Source organism: Cavia porcellus, unplaced genomic scaffold (genome assembly GCF_034190915.1).
Source record: "Cavia porcellus strain 051 isolate PalLab524CR breed Dunkin Hartley unplaced genomic scaffold, mCavPor4.1 scaffold_38, whole genome shotgun sequence".
In the NCBI taxonomy this organism is placed as follows: Eukaryota; Metazoa; Chordata; class Mammalia; order Rodentia; family Caviidae; genus Cavia; species Cavia porcellus.
In genome coordinates this window covers 4,353,332-4,365,828 of record NW_026947521.1, presented here as the reverse complement: position 1 = coordinate 4,365,828, position 12,497 = coordinate 4,353,332, and the positions used below count along the sequence as shown (strand labels likewise).

Here is a 12,497-nt window from a genome sequence, read left to right as displayed (position 1 = left end):
TGCCCCCACATGTGTCTGTCCCCCTTTCCATGTTGCTTCCTCATTCCCAGGATTTCTGTTGTGACTGCAGCCCGGCTCTCTGTCTGTCCTCAGGGTGGCAGAGCCCATCAACTTGTGACAGTGGAAGTGTTGAGGTGAGGCCCCTCAAGGTGGGGGCTTTCCTATGGACTGTATCTGGACTTGGGGACATGGTGGCATCAAGGGGACCCCTCAGGCCAGCTGGCTCATGTTCTGCAGTAAAGTGGCCAGGTTGGAGACCAGGGCCACAGCCAGGCAGGGCAGCACCTTGTGGAGTATTTAATTGCTTGTTTTTGTTTTTTTTTTTGTCTTTTTCCTTTTTAGCAGTACCGGGGATCGAACTCACGACTGCCTGCTTTACAAGGCGGGCACTTATGCCGCTGAGCTAAATCCCCAGCCCCTGTTTTTGTTTTTTAAGGCAAGGTGTTGCTAGCTAGCCTAACATGGCCTTGAGCTTGTGGTGATCCTCCTGCCTCAGCCTCCTGAGTGCTGGGATTACAGACACATACTACCATGCCTGGCTTGGTAGTGTTTTAAGTCTTGCAGGGTGGCACATCTGGGGAGTGCTTCTGGCTTGAGGGGGCCCTAGCATTGCCTGTCTCTTTGATCTTGAATTACTGCTGCCCTGGGACTTTGGCAGGAGAAACTGGATTGCTGGGAGTTGAAAGGGGCATTCAGTCACAGCCCAGGGCTTAACACTTGCCATTAGGAAGGGTCTTAGAGTGGACAAGTGTCACTCGGTGTTTCTTCACTCGGGGAGGTGAGATACCGTGCACTTGGGTCTCCCCTGGGGCCTGGAGTGGCTCATTGAGGCCCTCCTCATCCTTCCACATCCATCCCTACCCTCTGTCCAGGGGCAATGTCTCTCCCCTTCCCCTGGGACAATAGTAGGGACATCCACCCCGTCCCATGACAGTGGGTCATCTTCCTGCCCCTAGAGTATGACTTCAGCAAGGACACAGCGTAGGGACCTCTGGGACTTCCTTTTTGGGCCCAGCTTTCTTCATAGGATAACTCACTGTGCAAAGCTGTGGCCAGGATGCCTGTTTTCCCCACCTCTTTTCCACTGGAGTGGGCACAGTTCTAAAATGTTCTCTCAGTGGGTGGCCTGGCAGGCATGAGCCAGGAGGAAGGCATGAGCATCAGGACAGGCTGAAATCTCCCTGCCCATCTTGTGCCCTTGTCCTGATTCTGTCCTGGGACCTTGGCACGGCTTCGGCGCGGAGGCTGACAGAAATGACTGGAGCCTGGAGCCCCCCATCCCCACCCCCAGGCTGCATTGCCCCCTACTGGCCACCCAGCAAGGCCTGGGCTGGAAGTTTCATCTGTCCTTGTCCTCGTTCCTGTGGTTCAGCCCACAGCCAGCTTCTGGGCCCAGGGGCTAGTCTCTTGGCTCCCTCAAGGGCACACCCTGAGCCAGGTTCTGGCTTGGCCCCTGGCAGGCTGAGTGGCTTTAGGCGAATCTCTGTTCCTGCCTGGGCCTCAGTTTCCCAATCTGCACAGTGAGAGGGTTTCTCCCAGATTTCAGATGGGGCTGGCTCTTTGCTGCCACCCTGTCCTCTGCCTGGAGCTTGGCAGCTCCCAGATGTGGGAGCCCTGCTTGTTCATCACCTCTCTGTGCCCCTCCTGCCTCTGCCTGCACAGGCCTGGCTGCCTCAGGGAGTCCCCCTCAGTGTTGGCTGCCCTGGCTGCCAGGGTGGGCTGAGGTGCAGTCCCAACTTTCCTCCTGTGAGACACTCGCCATCAGGAGCCAGCTGCCAATGGGTACAAGATGGGATCGTAGCACCCATGTGTCCTCTGCGACGTAGGATAAAGACGCCCACACCCTGGAACTGTTACAATGAAACAAGTAATGCCAAGTTGCAAAGGAGCTTTGTGGATGGCACATGTGTATCAGAGGAGGCAGAGTGGTGTCCTGAGATGGTGGTTGGGATCTGGACACAGAAGGAACAGGACATACAGATTTAAAGATAGGGAGACCAGATGGAGGGGTTTGGGATGGGGATAGAGGAAGGTGGTGACACTGGATTTGGGCTCAGGGCTGCAAAGGGTTCTGGGCCATGGCAGGGAGAGAGAGAGTAGGTGTGGTCTGGACTGAGCATGGGTCCTGGGGTGCTAGGTGCAGGGAGGATCCTGCAGATGGAGGCTTCTTGGGGTGCTGAGCTCTCCACCACTGTGTGAGTCAGGGCTGATGGCCCCTCTGGAGGTGGGGGATCTGCATAGGGGTGGGGACATTGACTCCTACACTTTGCTCTGAATCATGCTGCCAAACCTGGTCATCCCAAGGCTCTGAAACTCACCTTCTGTGTAGACAGAGACCTCATGCATGGGTAGAGGAACGTTGTTTCCCTTCCCAAGGCTCAAGTTCCTCTTTGTGGAGGCTTCCCAGTTCCCTTCAGCCCACACCCATCCTAGCAGGCCTGGATACAGAGCCACCTTTCCGGCTGGCCCAGAGGAAGCCATGGAGAGGGGGCACTCACCTACAGCCCTCCCACGACTTCCTACTGCCAGGGGACCTATTGCCAGGGGACCCCAGGTAGACTGGCCAGCTGGGGAAGGGGCTCCTTAGACACATAATTGGAATTGCTCAGCATGGTAATTAGGAGAGGCAGCAGAGTGTTCTGGAAATGACTGTAATTATAGTTACAGTCAGGAGTTTCGGGGATCACCTGGTGAAAGGGGGAGGGCAAGAGAGAAAGACTTTGTAGTGGAGGGCCTGCTAGGGCCAGATGCCCACGGCGAGCTTCAGCCCCACTCCTGAGCCCTTCTGTAGACTTGGAGGACTCCAGATGCCCCCGGATACCATATGGTTCTGGGTCCCAATTTGACAGAGGGGAGAAGTGGGAGAAGGGAGGAGACTTGGCTCAACCATCAGAGGCCATCAACAGCTGTCCTTTCAACCAGATGGAACCACTTGTTTAGTGTCTGGCCCATGCCAAGCACTGTCTGCTCTTCTGTCCCTCTCCAATACCCGCTTCAGGCTAGGACCCTCCTTTCTCTATTTGTGGGGTACTCTTCCTCCTTCTTCCCCTGTGGGAAGCCTGGGGTAAGATCCATTCTTCCTCAGGTCCTCTGTGGCCCTAAGTGCCTCCTTTGATCCCCTGCTGACACCTTGGCCTCAGTGGCCTGCCTCACTTGGTCAGTGAGGACCTGAATCCCTTCCTAGGAGAGGGTGGAGCCTGCCTGGCACTAGTGGCTACCGTTTCAGAGATCTTGTGAGCTGGTTGTTAAACTCAGTCATTATTACTAATTAAACCACACAAACTCGCAATTAAATACATTTTGTTAAAAAAAAAAGAAGCGCACACTAGAAACTCATCATTTTCTAATTTAGCATATTTGATTATGGTCTATGCTCAGGTCACTGGTGTCTACCCTATTTGGTGGTATACACACTGAGGTTTGTGAACCAGCAGGCATTTAGCAACATCACATAAGCGGCTTCATTCTAGCCATGGTAGGAACATTACATCATGGCAAAGGGCAAAGGCTGGGACTTCACTCCAGCTGAAGCTCCATGTTGAGCATTTGTCTGGGATTCATCTCCACTCTCTGGCCCCTATCCATGTTCCTGGTCTCCAGGGAGCCCCAGGCAAGGCCTGCAGCAGGGAGCTGTGTCTGTGGGCCCTGGGATGGTGGGGAACCACTTTCTCAAGTCCGCGTGTAAGAGTCCCAGAGAGCCAGGCAGTTGTGGGCGGCCTTGGCAGGGATCACAGACAGCAGGGCCCCGAGAAGGTCTTGCCTCTTCCTGTCCCAAATGGTCTGGGCAGTGTGCCACCTTCCAGCATCCTCACTCCCTGCCTGGTCGCAGCAGGAGGGGCAGGTGGGAAGGGTGCAGGGCTGGGCTGGCTTCCGAAAGGCATCTGGTGGGTAAACCTGCAGTGCAAGGGTCCAGGCCCCATGCCACAGAATTACCCAGCACCGATGCCAATTATGCCTACGTTGAGAACCTGCCTTGAAGAAGCGCAGGGGACACACAGGCACATGACTTCAAGGGACCCTTTAGCCTCAATTTAAGAAGTCCTGGTCTCTCCAGCCTCTTAACTAATCCACACATTACTTAAAAGGGCTCTTTCCCATTTTTTTGCTGCCCTCTAGTGGACCCAATGAGGACACGGAGAATTTAGGGTGTTCATTAGGCAGTTTTTTCTTCTGACTTCAAAGAAGTTTGCTATTGAAGGAATCGCATTTGTTTCTTTGAAGCAACATCTTGCCGTACTTGCCGTACTGAAAAGGCACAAAGGGGATAATTTTTCTTCATGACACATTTGACCATTTTGTTTTTTTGAGACAGGGTCTTGCTATAAAGTGCAGGCTGGTCTTGAACTCATTATATAGCCCAGGCTGGCCTCAAACTCTTGGCGATGCTGCCTCAGCCTCCTGAATGCTGGGGTTACAGAAGTGTGCTCTCATGCCTGGCACAGGGGTGATGACCTGAAACCATACACACATTTCTGTAAACACTCTTACCCACTGCTAAAGACAAGAATTGACTCCACCCCACCTAACGTGAGGCTAACCTGTCAGTGTCCTTGAATTCTCACCTGCTCTCTGTCCTGTACCTTGATATGAATGCTAAATAACACAGACTGCCTAGTGCACAGATACCTTAGCCCATCATCGTGCAGCTCCGATAGCGTACTTGAGATTGGGCACAGAACGGAGATAATTTCTTACAGGTCTAGAGGTTGGGAAGTCCAGGGTTGAGGGCCTGCATAGAGCAAGGGGTTTCCTGCGCATCACCCCATGGCAGGGGTGGAAGGGCAAGGGAGAGGTGTGGGTGGACAAAAGGAGGCCAAATTTGCTTTTTTTTTTTTTTTTTTTTGCATTTTTCCTTTTTATCGGTACCAGGGATCGAACTCACGACTGCCTGCTTGCAAGGCAGGCGCTTATGCCGCTGAGGTAAATCCCCAGCCCCTGCCAAATTTGCTTTTATAACAAACGCAGCGCTCTCCAGACACACAAACCATTGCGCAGTTCTATCTTGGGACTTCATATATAACAGGTGCTCAGCGCGCATCCATGGAATGACGCGTGCACATCTTGTTAGCAGGTGTGGTCCCCTTGAGAGGAGAAAGCATCCTTGATTTCGCTGGGGGTGGTCAGTGGGAGCTGGGGAAAGAGCAACAGATCCTGGATTCAGATGCAAAGGTCAGATAGGTCCCTGCCACCACCTGGGGAAACAGCTCTGGAAGGAAGAAGATTATACAGAAGGGTACACAGCTTGTTGTCCAAGGATGCCTGGAGCTTGGTGCCCATGCATACCTATGCCTAGATGCCCTGTCGCTCTGGCTCAGGAGAACACGCCGCACCTGAACTAGATTGTCCAAGCGTCTTTCCAGGCTTTTGCTCTCCAGAGCTTTTTGCGCTCAGTCCCGCCCCGCAACGCCCTGCCACGCCCCCACCAGCCAATCCGAGAGCCCCAGCAACACCTATGGACCAATCACGTGCCTCCAGGCCCGAGCCCCGCCCCCTGCATCTGCAAGTTGGCCCCAGAAGCGCGGTCTACTGAGCTCTCTCTGCATTCCGCTATGCTTTGTCGCGCGAAGCTCCAGTGTAGGAGCGGTGCGAGTTCAGCCCCTTCCTGGCTCTCCGACCCTTCTCGCAGGTTCAAGCTCAGCATCCGGTAGGCTTGGGCTGCCGGGTTCCCTCCGGATCATTTAACCCCATGTAGGTCCGCTCTGAACTGGGTCGGCTGTCTTGACCTCACGGCAGGATCCCGACCCAGCCCAGTTTCCTGCGTTTCCGCTCTCAGGAGCTCACTTGGTCTTCAGGCCGGCAGTGGAGACCAGCGCTGTCACCGTGGGCTTTGGTTCCATCTAGTGGCGCCACGCATCCGCAGAGGCGGATGCTGGCAGGCACTGGCTATCCCGGTATCTCGAAGACAGAAGCAGAAACAAAGTGGTGCTTCTGTCTCAGCGGCTGTTGCAAACCTCGTTCTCAGGGGAGTGTCAGCTTTTCATTGTTGCCTCTGTGCCTGGGGGTGGGCAGAAGCCTCTCATGTCGGCTTGCGCGAGACCATCTGCCTGGAGTTCAGAGGCTATGGCCCCAAAACAAGTGCAGGCAATTGTTCCGTGGCTGGCTACGAAAACCAGGCAAAGGCAGGTGTTGTGGTGCTTGTCTGTAGTCCTGGCACACAGGAGGCTGAGGCAGAAAGATTTCTGCACATTTGAGGCTAGCCTAAACTACATAGTGGGATCCTGTCTTGAAAAAACAAACAAAATAAACAGAAAAAAAAAAAATCCCCAAGGCAGGCCATTCCTTCCTGTTCCCAAATCCTAGCAATAACTTGCTCAGATTTCTGTGCTTTGAGCAACTCCAGCCACCAGCTGTAGTAAGGAAGTCTTTTCTCAGATGACCCGACCCAACGTTGCTTCTGTGCCTCTGCACTGTCCTGCCTCATCCTTCTTTGCTCCCCATCTCTGCAGCCTGCCAAGGTGGGTGTTGGCCTAGTTATGCATGCATGTTAAGCAGGTGTGGAGGAAGGAAACCCTGTGTCTTACACACTGCATGCTGAGGGGCTACTGCTCAAGGACTCCTAGGATGCTAGTGAGCATGACAGCTGGCCAAAAGGATTAGCTCTAAAATAAGACCACAGTGGAAAGGAAATCAATAAATTCATCATGCAATGTCCAACTGCAGCATTGTATCAACCTCATTAATTGTTAAATTTAGTAGTCATAAAAATTTCATAACACTCAAAAGAATGTGTGGGCTCAGGTTTTTTTTTGAGAATTTCCAATTGTACTTGAGAGCAGTTACTCCTAGTCAAGTGGTTTCAAGAGAAAACTTATAGCTATCCTTTTTAAAAGAAAAATTCAGAGCTATTTTTAAACTATTTTAATATTGCAGTGTTGTGGAGGGAAGCTGCCAGAAATAAAAAAGCCAGTAGTTACTAAAGTCCTAGTCTGCTGTCTCCTGATGAGGGGGGTCATGTGATGAGGGCTGGTTGTGGGGCAGGAACCAAGGAAGTTAGGGACAGTTGTCCTTGGGGGAGGGCTCAGGAGGGGCTGTGTCTTCTCTGAGTCCTGCAGGGAGTGATTTGGGTTGCACTCATCTCTCAAATTGGGGTGGAGCTCTTGGGACTTAGGTGTGGCAAGAGGTGCTGCACAGGTTTGGATAGAAGATGTCCCAAAGGCTCATGTGTTCAGAGGTGGGCATCTTAGAGTGTAATAGGATCGGGGGGGTTCTAATGTCATAGATGGATAAAGCCACTCATTGATTCATAATTAGATGGCATTATTGGGAGTGCAGCTGGCTGACTATGGATGGAGCCCTCTGAAACTAAGCCAAAGTCAACCTCTCCTGCTTTAAGTTGTTTTTCACTGGAACTTTGTCACAGCAGTGGAAAGCCAGCTAACATGACAGGAAGCTGATTAAAGATTGGGGCCCAGAATTGGGATCATCCCATGGGAAGGTAATGTAATTTCTTGTAGGAGAACTCAGGTGGGTGGGGCCCCTCCTGGGAACATTGCATGACTGAGGGTTCTGAGTCCTTGGGCTTTGTGAAAATAAAAGGAAAAATCTAGCCACATGTGGTGGCATATACCTGTAACACTTGAGAGGCTAAGGCAGGAAGATTGCCATAAGTTTGAGGCCAGTCTGGACTACATGGTGAAACTCGGTCTTAAAAAAACTGAATAAGTAAAAGGTCATGAGAAAAAGTGCACAAAAGAAATGGGAGGTGCTTAGGAAGCAAAACTTTTGCCTCCCTCCTGCAGCTACTGAGAGCTATGACTTAGCTAACCTCTGACTCTGACTACAGCCTTCTGGTGCCTGAGGCTTTAGGTGGTATCAGAGGTCACCTTGCCCATGTTGTAGGACATTTGTGAGCAGCAGAATGCATTCTTCATTTTCTGTTGTCACATAGCCCTTGTCACTATCATCTGCCCTCTGCTCAGGCAGAAATTGCTTCAAAGATGATTTTTAATGCTTTGTATAAATAGGCACAGTTTATCTGTATAAGCTCCTAGTTTCCCTGTCTCTCCAGAGACCTGATTTACTGCTCTCTGAATCTGTGTTTCTCCAAATGCCATTACTGAGATCTCATATGAAGTCCTTTTCCTCTTACAGTTTCTGGGTTTGAATGGATTGACAGCATATAGATATTCTCCCTCTCTGTCCCTGCTTTACTCCTGCCCTTAAGGTTTTGCCAATTGTGTGCTGGCTAGAAGACTAGCCAAATGTCTGTTAAAAGAAATGCTCCCAGCTGGGCACAGTGGCACATGACAAACAAATATCCTCTCCCTGGAAACAAAACAGCATGAGAACAAGTAATCTCCCAAGTGGGGACCCCTTTCCTTCAGGATGTGGAAATACAGACATCTTAAAGCCTCATGATATAATTGCTAAGGTGGTATTGTGGTTTGTGTCTGGATGTCCCCCCAGAGCCTCATAGGGTCATGAGGGGCAGGTTTTCCAGAGGCAGATGAATCTAAGGTTTGTGATTAATTTATGGTCTAAAGCTGGGATTAAGGGCATGAATACTACACCTGCCCTAAAGCAGGTAGCCTACATAAAATATAAGGTACAAGAAGAGATTTGCTCTTTCTTCCTCTATTGTTGTTTTTGGTATTTTCAGAGACCATGAATGGTTGCCCCTCTGCCATACCTATTTGAGAGCCAGTCAGTTATGGACTGAAGCCACTACAAACTGTGAACTAAATAATTCTTTCCTCCTTTAACCTAGGTTGTCAGGTATTTTGTCTCCATAAGAAGAGAAAAGCAACTAAGAAAATTTGGTAACAGTAGTGGGATCATTGCTGTGACTGTACCTGACCATGAGGTTCAGGAGCTTTTTGGAATGACTTGTAAGAAGATTTGGCTTGTTTAGAATGATTTGGCAATATCAGGTGGAAAATATAGCTGGAATACGTTAGGCTGTTATGTAGGGGAGATTCTGGTTAGAACTCAGAAGACCAGAGAGAAGATAATGACCAGGCTTAGAATGTTTCTGATAGAAAGAAGAACTATGTTGGCTTTTGGACTCCAGATGATGTATGTTATGGCTTAATAAAAAGTTTGTTTGCTTGTTTCTTATGTCCAGTGACTTTTTCTGAGGCTGAAATTAATGGAAGAGACTAATCCGGCAAAAGAAATTTCAAGGCAGTTGAATAATGAGGTGGTGGCATGGCTACCATTGCAGGCTTTTATCCAGATTTATATTGAGAATCAAGAGAAAAGAGCCTGGTAAAATGATTAAAAATATTATGAGTTTAGCCAGAAATAAAGTTCCAGGAAAGCTGTGGATTGCAAAGATAGAGCAGCGATATTTTGATTTCGGAGGAGGAACAAGAAAATAAAAAAGATGGCCTGAGGGCATCACAAGCTGCAGCAGCCTTTGCAGCCTCAAAATTACAAAATTTTTGAGAAAAAAAAAGCCTTGGATAACCATGTTCCAGAATGGCAGTGGCATAGAGAATTCATTCCTCAGAATTGGATTCAGAGTGCCCAGCAATCCAGGCACTTGATCCCTACAACCAAGAGAGAGGGAAGCCTGGCAACTTCTCTGGCTGGCATCAGACTTGGCATCATCCATGTGGCAGCAGTTTTAGGCACATGCAGAATGCAAGAGTTGTGGGGTCAGGAAGGTTTTCACCCAGATTTCAGAAGGCCTGGGAGTTTCTTTTATGGCTAATGTATTACTATAGCATTGTTTTACACATTTTGTCGTTATACTTTTCTGTTGGATGCCCAAGAACAAGTTAAAGCAAGTCCTGTATCAACAACACTTAATCTCTTGCTGTCTATCAAGGTCAGTTAAGTCTCCTTAGGAATTGCCTTAGAACTATGATTAATACTTCTTAGCTTTTTTGTCAGTGTCAGCCATATGGATGAGTCACAGCCATTGCTTGACAAAGTTGCTTTCTATGAAAGCTTGAGAGATCTTTCCTCTTGGTGACTGTTCTTGAATGGGCACACTAAACCCCACTGATGATTCTCCTCTGTGGCCTCACAATTTTCTTGGTTAGAAGATAAGGGACTCACTGAGTAGGTCCTGGATCCTAGCAGGGATCCTGAATCCTCACTGACCTCAGAGGGCTAGGGCCAAAATACTGGCTATTCTTTAGCCCATCTGTCTCTCTCTCTAATATTTGGTCTCTAAACCTCAGTTGTTGAACTTCCAGAAGAAAAGATTGATAACAGTGTAGTAGGGGCAGCAAGCTTAATGTTATTATCTTATCTAAATATCAAACACCTTAGAATATAAAATGGAACCATTATTTTTAACAACCAAGGATGTTTTACCATTTGAATACCTTAGAGTTTTAACAGTTACATATTTTACACAGAAAATCAGAAATCAGAAACCTTATACAACATTATAGCATGACAATCACGATGACATTTTGCAACACCTAAATTTACATTTTGACATAAAATATCCCTTTTTAGTCAATCATCCCTATCTAATATATACCTAACTTGTTGACTTTTAGTGGGACATACATCTCATAATATTTTGTTAAAGGCAGAGGTCTGAATCTGAAACAATTTTGTCATCATAAGCAATCACTGTTTTACATTTTGGAAGACCTTTACTTCTGGAGGCATGAATACATGAATACAGCATGAACAATCTGTCATAGCCATATGAAAAGCTTTATTTTTTTTAAATTTTATTTTGAAGGTAGTAAAATACAGCAGAACAAGATAGAACAAAGCCAATTGAGACAATTCAGTGAAATTGGTACAGAACTTCACAGCAGGATACTGGGATAACAGTAATAGATACCATAGTATATCTCATTATCTTACAATAGTTGTCCATTCAATCAGGTATAGTGAAATCAAACCAAAAACAGAACATTATAAAACCAATTGAAAGAGAATATTGAATAGAGTAAAACAATTAATCGGCACAAAGCAAAACAGTGAAAACAATACTTGCCTTCAAATAGAAGATAGAAGGAAATCACCCATATTTGCTATATTGCATGCAGTCATCCAAGAGATGCTCAGACCTCTGCCCCCAGTTGCTAACAGGGTGGAGGGGAGGGATGGGATGCTTGATTCTCAGCCTGAGTGCTGGTAGGCTCATGGGAGATGCTGACTTGTTCTCTTTCTGGCTCATGCCAGGGCCGCTTATCAGGAAGGGAGGCGAATTGCTTTCTTATTCAGCCACTTAAGTTCCACCATGGCTCTGTATGGGCATTTTAAAATCAAAAACCTTATTGTATTATTTCTTTTGGTGATGACCAAGGTGAACATATTACAATAATATATTTTTATAACTTTAGTTGGCGTGTCTCCCATAAGGCCATAAAGATCATTGGGGCTTCCAATCAATGAACAAGAACTAGTTAAATGTTACCAGACAGGCACTTTCTTATTTATCAATTGAAGACCTATCCAAGAATCTCTTCCCACCCAAAGGGATTTTGTTTCATTATCTTAAATATTTTTTAAATATATTTTTATAACTTTGACATATGAAAAACCCAATCATAACATTTAGCCCATTAATTTTTAAACAAGGAGAGATTCTCAAGTCAATAATAAATAACTATATATTATATTTATATAACCACTTTTAGCAACATTTTGACTAGCTGGGAACCCAGATGGAAGCATGTTTTTTAAATCTATGACCCAAATTAAACTTTGATTAAATGATCCAAAAATGAACAAGAAAGAAAAGAGGAAACATTGTTGAGATCATATAAAAAAGGAACAGCTGTTCAGAGAATGGACAAATGGACAAACATGGACAGACAAACTGTACAGATTCCAACAGACATAGAAACAAGCACAAAGTTGCTGGTGTCTGCAAGAACTCTCTTAAACCGGGTGTGGTGGATCATACCTGTAATCCCAGCACTCGGGAGGCTGAGGCAGGAGGATCATTGTGAGTTTGACACCAGCCTGGGCTACAAAGTGAGGCCAAGGCCAGCCTGAACTACATAGCGAGACCCCTCAAAAAGAACAAAAAAAAAAAAAAAAAAAAAAGAAAGAAAGAAAGAAAAAAAGAACTCTCTTTAGTTCCCTGGGGGGGGGGTGAATTATATGCTTGTATCTCACCCCTTAGTTGAACTAGCTTGCTTCTTATGCCCCATGTTCTCAAGCCTAGAACACCTGTTCACCTCCAGCACCCCATGCCCTCAGGGCATTTCTTAGGTACTCTATGCCCTTGGGTACTCCTATATGGGCACTTGTACTTTTGACTCTGCATGAGTGACCAATCACTAGCTCAGGGACTCCCAACAACAGCTTAACAGACTGGACAAACAAACAGATATACAGGCAGACTGAAAAACATTTTACTTTTTTTTTTTTTTTTTTTTTTTTTTTTTTTTAATTTTATTTAAGGAGAAAAGAAAAAAAAAAAGCAGGGAAAGGGTACAAGTTATACAGATTTACAGAAAAAAAATGAACAGTAGGAAATCACTAGTTAATGGATTACATATTGTCATCTTAGAAATAATTGTTCAAGTCACAAAATTAAAGCTTGTAAAGTGGACATTCCATCAATGATACTG

At 47.1% G+C, this 12,497-nt stretch overlaps 1 protein-coding gene across 1 annotated transcript in view; it reads left to right on the top strand.

Annotated features, from left to right (window-relative positions):
- Positions 1-5,514: 5,514 nt before the first annotated feature.
- LOC100716515 (cholesterol side-chain cleavage enzyme, mitochondrial) overlaps positions 5,515-12,497 on the top strand; it is a 42,546-nt gene continuing 35,563 nt past the window's right edge. Inside the window, exon 1 of the mRNA XM_063243599.1 lies at positions 5,515-5,644. Within this exon, the coding sequence (XP_063099669.1) occupies positions 5,550-5,644 (95 nt within the window). The 5' untranslated portion in view covers positions 5,515-5,549. The remainder of the gene's footprint in view (positions 5,645-12,497) is intronic.